General features: G+C 30.4%; 1 protein-coding gene across 5 annotated transcripts; it reads left to right on the top strand.

Annotated features, from left to right (window-relative positions):
• Positions 1-251: 251 nt before the first annotated feature.
• On the top strand, positions 252-3,371 carry LOC105140690 (uncharacterized). Of its 5 annotated transcripts, none has more exons than XM_011047618.1 (5): positions 252-301; positions 677-837; positions 1,552-2,116; positions 2,541-2,686; positions 2,873-3,371. In XM_011047618.1, the coding sequence occupies exons 2-5, from the start codon at positions 766-768 to the stop codon at positions 3,020-3,022; spliced, it is 933 nt and encodes a 310-aa protein (XP_011045920.1). In that variant the 5' UTR covers positions 252-301; positions 677-765; the 3' UTR covers positions 3,023-3,371. The 5 variants fall into 5 exon arrangements, 4 of the variants coding, with proteins under 4 accessions (XP_011045920.1, XP_011045921.1, XP_011045922.1 ...); XM_011047619.1 differs by having other exon boundaries at positions 277-301; positions 658-837; XR_845222.1 differs by lacking the exon at positions 252-301 and having other exon boundaries at positions 375-837; positions 2,873-3,192; positions 3,283-3,371.
• Positions 3,372-9,463: the final 6,092 nt, after the last annotated feature.

Here is a 9,463-nt window from a genome sequence, read left to right as displayed (position 1 = left end):
TAGGGCAGGAGAGGAGAGTGGAGTGAGCGTTCGGCTTTCACTATAATACTTAAAAGCTTCTGTGACCAGTGCGTGTAGGGGGCAGCAGGACTTTCTGAACGGACACCCTTTCTCTTCTTTTTGTCATCAATAACAACCCTCTATTTTGTTTCTCTTTCCCCTTCTTTTCCAGTTACAAAAGAAAGATACTTTTGCTTTCTTTTTGTTCAGTACAGGAAACAATTCTTCTTCTTCTACTTCTTTTGTTTTTTGGTTTAAGGCATCAATATATAAATATATTTTGGCTTATGGCAATCAACATGTAAGTGTTCAAACTTCAAGCTTGATAATTTAGTTTTTTCATTAATTAATGTGGGTCTTGTATTTTCTTTTCTCTTTGTCTTTAATTTTGCATGCTGATCATCCGAACTTTGTTTTGTTTTTTTTTTCTTTTCCTCCTTCTTTTATGCTTGTTGGCTGTGTCTCTGGACTGCTTTTATTCGTGATTATCAGTGGTCATTGGAGTTTTGTGACTCCAGCGTTTTCCAGCTTATGGATTCTCTTTAATTACTTTGCTTGGCTCATGGGTTTTAATTATTTCTTACTCTGTCTCTTTGATAGTTTTGTTATTGTAGAATTGTTGATGAATTTGTAAACTTTTCAGTAATCTGACTACAGCTGATTATGACATTCTCAGTAGGAGGTGAAGGAACAACAACTTCCATATCTAAAAGCAGAATACTGCCAAGTTGTTTTTGTTGATGCGGTAAACAGAAAGTAAAAGCTATGGCCTGGATGCAAAATATGTACAGGAAGTTTGAAGCTATGTGTTTGGAGTTGGATTGCATCTTGGAGCAGGTATTTTTGAAATTTATGCAATTAAAATCCCTTTAAAATATTCCAGCCATGATTATTTATTGTTATTATGTGCATTCTACTGATTTTTTTTGCTTGACTGAACTTTTACTGATTGTCTTTCTAAATGAATTGTGTATGTGAAGCATAGATATTTTAATTTCATCAAAATAAAAGGTAAGGAAAAGTACAGTCTTAGTATGTGTAAATAGTTTGCACTATCTACCCACCATTGAGCAGCAAAGAGGATGCTACATGCCCGAAGCACCCATGCCTACATAATGCGATAAACATTATTGCGAGCAAACCCTTCCTGCGGCTCACTAAAGAGAAAGGCTCACCTTTGAGCAGATGAGTGTTTCTTTGCTCTGATGAATAGACCACTTTAAACCTCGCATCGTTCATTACAGAGTTCCTTATCAGCTCTATATCCTGATACAGTAAGATAATATAAGATAATCTAGTTTCCTCAAGCATAAAAAATTTAGGTCATAATGCAAGTTCAAAGTGGTTTATCAAGTCATTTATAAAATCAAGAATTTTTTTTATTAATTTTCTGCATTGTTTTCATTTTAATTTGTTACAATTTATTCTGATGTGATTGCGCTAATTTTGCTTTAAAGCCTTCATGTTGCTTGCTTGCTGCTCAATTCCAGCTTTAGCTGCAGTTAGCTCTGCCAAAACATCTCTCATGAAATTGAATACCTTCTTGGACAGGAAGGGTTGGAATATGTGAACCAATTGCAGACAACAGGTGCCAATGTCAAGCAATTTTGCTCAGAAATCATGCGAGAAGTGCTGCCTAAGCCTGCTGAGGATACCGTGGATGGTGTAGCTAGTGACTCTTGCCAAATGAAAAACACTGAGGTGGATAAAATGTCAAAAGAAGGTATTGCCCAAGACCATTATGATACGGAACCTTGCAATTTGAGGCAACCGCTTTGTTCATTTTCTGTTGAACCTATCAAGGCCACAAAGGATGATCTGTCTTTGGAGGAAATGGTTGTTGCTGAGATACATGAAAAATTAGTGTCACGTTTTAAGGAAATTCATTCCGAGGGAAAGCAAGTTCAGCCGGAGAAGTTAGATACCCCAGAAGAGAAAGATCTGAGCATTGCAGTGTTATCCTCAACATCTTATGATCTACTAGAAAGTAACTCTCTCACAGAAGTAATTCCAATAGACAAGCCATCTTCAAAATCTGTTAATTTGGTTTATTCCAACGAAAGCAAGGTTCCAGAATTGGGATTTACTTCCAGTGAAACCTCAGCTGAATCAATCAGTAAGTATTTCCCTCAACATTTGCGTAGCTACACTTTCACTTTTCCTTTCCTTCCATTGATATCTGCATTGGTTGGCCTACAAACTGATGTAGCCCGTTGACCACATTAGTGCCAGAACCTTCTCTTCACGAGTTGAGCCATACTATGATTATTCCAAGCCAGATCACATTGTCTTCTCTTGAAACTGGTATCCAAATGTTTCTTCCATTATGATGAATGTGGCCCCCCTTTCTCCAGTGTGAGATTTTTTTAAATGCTTTACTTGATATCTCACGCTATTATATTCCACACTTTCCCTTTCCTAGTTGGAGCTGCTGTTATCTTATGCCTTTGACTAACTATTTGTTTGTCTTAATTTAGCTGACATTGTGAGCCAAGAAAGGAGCAATTATGATAAAATTTACTTTTCATATCTTCTCATAGGACAATTAGACAACTCTACTGAAGATGCTGCCAAGCTGGGGTTATCGTGTTCATGTACAGTGAAGCTTGATGGGAGTTGCTTTATAATATATTGTAATGAACTTTCTTCTGTTTCCTTTGAAGCAGGACAACTTTGGTCTTCCAAGGTATGACTTCCTGTCAAATTCGTAAGGTTACTTCTACTTCAAGGAGAAAACTCATGAAAGCTTAAATATACAACCCTTTGAAATAAGAGCCTTTGGGCATCCTTCGAGTTTGAAATGAGCCACTGAACTATTGAAGGTTGAAACTTTTGATACCTGATGTTTCTTCTCTCTTTTTTTTTCTTGCAGGAAAGGACAGCGAATCAAGTTTTCAATCAGGGACCAGCTCAGTACAGAAATCTCGGTCCAGAATCGAGTCATCGGAGAGAAGGTTTTGCATCATCTTTTATTACCACACCTGATGACAGTTTCCCTGATTCCGAGTGGGTGATAGTCTAGATATATTAACATATGATGAACTCGGTAACTTGAAGTGATTATGTTGTCTAACTCGTGCACATAAGAGATGGAAATATCTCTCGTTTCAGATGCTTTGATTGAATTCGGCTAGTACATTCCTGATAATTTGTATAGAGGTCGAGAGAGATTTCGGTCCCTTCAAAACTCGAGTGAGTCCATCGTTGTCTAAGCAATGGAACCATTTACTTGTGAATAAATAGTATTGCAGCACCGTGTTGATGTTTTTTTCATGATTGCAGGGCTCTGTGCAATGTCTCTGGTTCGAGAAAAGTAGTGACTGTAGTTGGCTTCCTATTGTCGAAGGAAAATGTTATATTTTTTGCCTTTTCATATCTGGTTAATATCATTAATTCATCTGTTATTTATAATTATATAAAAAAATATTATTTTTACAAGTTAATGAGAGTTATTTTATAATGAATAATTTCATTTTTATGGCATAGATATAATTTGCTTTTGTTAAATTATAATATGTACTATGCGTTTAAATGACTATAGATGCATATTTTATTTTCTAAAATAAAAAAAAAAAACTCATTTTTTTATAACAAATTCTGAAATTCTTCATTGAAAAATTGGACAGGAGATTAATTAATGTATAAAAGGATCTATTGAGAATTTTTTACATTAACATGTTTGGTCGGTCTCATGCTATCCCCGGTCCACTCCTACCTTAAAAATTGGGCATCCATCTCAGATTTTAGAACGACCATTTGGGCGAAGTACAGGCATGCCCTTCAACCATTTCTCGGTTTCCATTAGATCCTCTTTTTCTTACATGAAAAAAATATCCAAACGGTAATAACATGTTAGAACTTGAGAAAACATAATTAATCTATGACAAAAAATAACCATAGAGGAAGGAAAAAATTAATTTTAAAAAAGAAATGTAGAAGAAAAAACTTGAGTCAACCTGGGTTCACTAACCTACATTTTATGGCATTAGATTGGGATAAAAAATTTAATTTCTTTTTAAAATGTGTTAAAAAAGATTAAGTTTAAATAAATAAATAAATATAAAAACCCTAGTTGCACTAAATTAACCTAATGAACTTACAGTCTAAGACAACCATATTGATATGAAAAACATAAAAGATAAGAGATCTCAAGACCTAATTGCCCAACATTAAAAGATGAAATTAAAAAAAAAATTAAAGCAACTTGGATTAACTTGACTAACCCACTATTATCTAGGATAACCTTAAAGGAAGGAAAGAGAAAAAAAATAGAACTTAAGGTACAATAATCTAATGTTAAATAATGAAATTAATTTCTTTTAAGATATTAAAATTAAATCAAGCTAATTTTCAAAATTAGCAACCCTTATTATGAGACCGAGAGGACCGACTTGCAGGAGATAAGAAAAAAATCTTGAACCTTAACCATAAAAAAATAAAAAATAAAACAAGTAGTAATCAAAATAATGAGGATCAAGATCAAATTTGGTATAAAAACTAAAAAAAATAATAAGAGATTTAATCAAAAAATAAAAAATAAGAAAAAGATTAAAAAATAATTAAAAAATAATGACCAAAATTGAATAAAAAATGAATGAAGTAAATTGTTAAAGGACAAATTAAAAGAAAAAAACAAAATAAAAAAGGATAAAAAAAAGAGCAATTAAAAGAGTGAGGATAAAATATGAAAAAAAAAGAAATAAAATATTAAGGAATAAAATTGAAAGAAAAAAACAAATCAAGAAAAGAATAGAAAAATAATAATAAAAAAAATAAGTATCAAATTGATATAAAAACTAAAAAAATCAATCGAAAATGGATGGAATTAAAAAATAAAATCTAAAAAAGATTCCAAAACAAATAAACACCAATTAAAAAGACAAAGGAGCATAATTGGAAGACAAAATAATGGGAGGACAACCCTGAATTTTTGTTGACAAGATATGAATTTCAGGGAGAGAGGAGAGAAAATAACAATAAAAGAAAAAAATCTAATTGTTACTAAACTGTCATAATTTGAACAACACCTTTACCTCCACTAGAAGCTTTCGACGACATATACAATGATTGAGAAATTTTGATTGTTGTACGATACCATATATGCCAACAAAATCAAGAGAAAAATATCAAAATACCATTTGACTCATCTTTTATTTATTTTTTACTTTAAGGACTATGAAGTGATTGCACTATTTAAAAAAAAAAAAATTGTGCAAAGCCCTAGTAGTCTCTTTTTTTTTCCTTTTAAGAGTATTTATGTAATTCAATTGTGAAAAAAATATAAATTATTAAATTATTCTTGATTAATTTGCAAATAACATCTAGATCCTATAGAAAATATCATTTTACCCTCACCAATAAGGTAAAAAATGTGTATAAAAGGGAAAAATAATATTTATATTATGTAAATCCACAATAAATTACCTCACATGCTACAATAGAAGACCTTTTATAGTTTTGTTTTAAATGAGATTTCTACCATTGTTTTATATTCTTTAAGACTTTTATTTTTTTTTGTTACCGGTCTATTGTTCTTTAAAATGATCTTCCTCCCCAACACCTCCTTATTCCTCTTAATTATTAAATATTGAGAATTTTATGAATATTTCCGTTGTATATATTTTTTAAGATTTTTTTCCTTTTAAATTTAATCAAATAATTCTCATATTTCACTTTCACCTATAGTAGATAGATGGATTCACTTTCAAGTTGTGCTTCTTAGTGAAATGATATTTATTTTGTATGGTGTGTGCTTTTATTTCTATTATGTAATTAAAATGAATAGTATTATTAAATTGTCGTGATTATTTAAGATTTTTGATAGATCTTTAAAAAAGTTTGATATTGTAGTACCTATGTGTTTTATTAGTCAGTTCATTATCATCATTCTTCTTAATCATATGTGGTGGTGAAAGGGAAAAATTTTAGTTGGTAATTAATGGTTTAGTCTAATTAGAGGATGAGCTTTTAAGCATAGAAGATACTATCTTTTTATTCTTCAAAGGACAATATTCTTATGCCACCATTACTAGATTTAGTTATAGTGTGATAACTTTTGTGTGCAATTAAAACATAAGGCGATTGAGTCATTATTTATTTATTCATTACAGACTCATTAATACACATAATATTTTTAACATGGTTCAAGACCTTGCATACGTTCACATAGCAACCAATATATTAAATATGAAGAGAAAAAGCATATTACAATTGTCATAATCCAAATTTAGGTTTCTCTAAAATTTCTCATTTTTCATGTTAAGAAATATATTTTTCTTTCAAAAAAATATAAAAAAATAAAAAGTAAAAAAAATAACACTTTAAATCAATTAGGCATGCATAACTATTCAGAATGCTAGGTGGATGGACAATTTAGGGTCTTATTGAAGAAATATTGAAAAATGGATTAAAAATGTGGTCAAAACTATACTAATTAAAAGTTTGAGGACCAACATGGACAAGATTATAAAGTCTAGCTATTCAATTTTGAGAGCTTAATTCGCTCAATTAAGGTGAAATTAAAGTTAATTAAGAAATAAATTAAAGAAATTTAAAATCAAGAATTAAGGAACGTGGAAATCTAAGGATCTAATTAAAAAATTCTAAGATGAAATTAAAAAGATTATAAAAGATAAGGATCCTTTTAGGCTTGATTAAAAGGTTTTAAAAGTTCAAAGGAAAAATTAAAAGAAAAAAAAATTAATCTTATTCCTTTTAGAGGATGATTTTTCGTTTGATTTTAAACTAAGGTCCTGAACAACCTGTTGTTTAAATATTGTTCATTTTTTTTCTTGTTTTTAAACTAAAGAAGTTGCCCAATAAACTTATATCCTTGTTCAACTTAATTTTTCCACCAAAACACACCAAATCATGAACCAAATTAGCTCTTTTAAATCTCATTATTTGAGATAATAAGTATATGGGTTTTAATATCATGTTTTATTTGTCAATTTCCCTTTTATTTCTAAAAAAAAGAGATTAATTAATTAGGATTTTTCATCCAAGAATCTAAAAACAATTTCCATATTGTACTTGTTTTGACATGATAAAAAATAAAAATGTTTGTCTTGACATTTTTTTCATCATTAGCATTTTTTTTCTAAAAAAATAGAAAGTAAAATTTGCATTTTTTAGAGTTAATGTCTTTATAAAAAATATTTTGGTGTTAACATATTCTCAAAGTATATCTTTCTTGCATATTTATTAGGATTTAATAACTAATTTATTAAATTTATTAGAATTTGGCTATAATTAAAAGGTCCATTACGCCTACATATCTAAATTTTTAAAATAATAAAATCCCTAACCCAATCTATATAAATAAAAAAAACACTTCTTTTTACCATGTTTGAGGCTATTGGACTTATAACGAGCCACCGCCTTGAACAATAAAAAATAATAATACTACAATGCTTGAATTTTAAAGAAATTAAAAAAATTGAATTCAATTTTTTTTAGTGTATTCACGATGCCAAAGTCAGAAATACCTACATGGATTGATATCCATTAATGCCAAAATTGAGAATATCATCTTAATATCCACTAACACCAAAGCTATGGATATTTGAATTTACTAATGTTAAAATTAGAAATACTCTCGATATTTACTAACACTAGAGTTAGAAATATCGACACTAGAATTAGAAATAACTTTGAACCCCAAATGCTTACAATGTCAAAGTTAGGAATATCATTCATTTTCTTCATATAATACTTATTAGTGCTAGCGTAGAAAGTATTTTAGTGAATATTCACTGACATCAAAATCAGAAATATTCTAGGCAATTCATCAATAACACAACACAACATACTTGTAGTAATTTAAAACAAAACCAGTAATACAACCTACTTTAGGTATGATGTTTTAAGGGTGATAAGATCTTCTCTTTAGCATAATCAGTCCCGTATCATAGAATCTCTGTTGACTGGTCAATGTTTCTAGTAACCATAATATTAGATAATGACTCCATAAACTAAACATTTCCCATAGAAAACATAGGATTCCAAATGTCTATTTTTTTTAAAAAAAAATTGTTATGATATTAGGTAGTGACAATAAACAATAAAGGAGGAGGAATAACTCATCTCATCTCAATTCAACTCAACTTTTATCTCTCTTTTCTCATTAGGCAATGGCTAATAGTGCAACCACTATACTATCCATGTTAGCTCTCTCAACCTCTAATTTTTTGTTTCACTCTTAATATGTTTACTTTAGCTTTGCTATTAAAACTCTCTATTTATAGGCAAGATGGATGGCGCACCATGTCACTAATATTGCTACCAACCATTAACTGCTAAAAAATAGTTATATCGTTGCCAACCACTATAATTGGTGCTATTTGTGTCATAGTCTAACAATCTCCCACATTATACAACTCGCACCTAACATGTCTTTTATCCATGATGACTTACTGAACCTTTACACGACTTCAGTCCTCATCCTTTGAGGACTGACTTAAAATAGTCATTACCCTTATCCTTTAGAGACTGACTTAAAATAGCCATTACCAGGCTAAATCCTATTTGATTTAAGCATTATGCCTCACAAATAAAGTCATCTCTAAGGCATTTATACTAATCATGTCCAAGAACTTTATTGTAAAGCTTTCAGGTACCTGTCCAATCTTTTCATAACCAAAATATTTACATATCTCTAACAATACTACATTTCCCTATGGAGTTTCATAACACTACTCTATCTAAAATGATTTAAGCAATCTCTACCCAGTTACTTCCAAGTATGTTGATCAATGACTAAGTATTATAATGTAATCAAAAGCTCACCATTCTTTCAAGAGTCTTTTCATCTAGGAGTCGTGCCTTTTGTTTCATCTCAGGAGTTACATCTTATATCTTTATGAGTGATTTGCTCGTCTAAAAACCATGTCTATTATTCTATCATAAAAACCACATCTTATTTCTTCACGAGTCATTTGATTTTACAGAAAAAATTTAACTCATTTTTTCACTTCATTATAGATTTAAACCATTAAAGTCTCTCCACATATTTTTTTTATACTCAGTTTATCCAATACTCCACTATTGACTTTGTATTTGTTATATCCACTCATTTACAATCATATATCATCTTCTAAGAGACCTGTCCTTAAAGGCCCTCACACCTTTTCACTAAGGTGTTTTCACCTATTATCATAAGACGTTTACATCCTTTTTGATTTGGGATGCCTCGAAATGACCCTAACATCTTCTACCACAATGTATACTATAAGAGGGATTGCTGCTACTGATCAATTAGAAAGAGAGAGTCATTGTATACCCTTTACAACCCTTTACCTTGATCTCTATGTTTGAAGCTTTTATGTCTTTCATCATCATAGTTGCGCCAATTTATTCAGGATGTTTAGTGGCTTAATTCATGCCTTTAAACTAAAGTGTTTTTGCCTTTATCATAGACGGTGACATATTCTCAATTGGGTGTCAGTGCAATAACTCTTCTTTT

This window comes from Populus euphratica, unplaced genomic scaffold (assembly GCF_000495115.2).
Source record: "Populus euphratica unplaced genomic scaffold, PopEup_1.0 scaffold112.1, whole genome shotgun sequence".
NCBI lineage: Eukaryota > Viridiplantae > Streptophyta > Magnoliopsida > Malpighiales > Salicaceae > Populus > Populus euphratica.
This window is presented reverse-complemented; position numbering and strand designations above follow the sequence as displayed.

Bases quoted from the DNA above. Each gene is read 5' to 3' on its own strand.
- LOC105140690 (XM_011047618.1), top strand. From the start codon at position 766: ATGGCCTGGATGCAAAATATGTACAGGAAGTTTGAAGCTATGTGTTTG. The intron at 838-1,551 runs GTATTTTTGAAA...CTTCTTGGACAG, and splicing joins TGGATTGCATCTTGGAGCAG to GAAGGGTTGGAATATGTGAA. The intron at 2,687-2,872 runs GTATGACTTCCT...TTTTTCTTGCAG, and splicing joins GACAACTTTGGTCTTCCAAG to GAAAGGACAGCGAATCAAGT.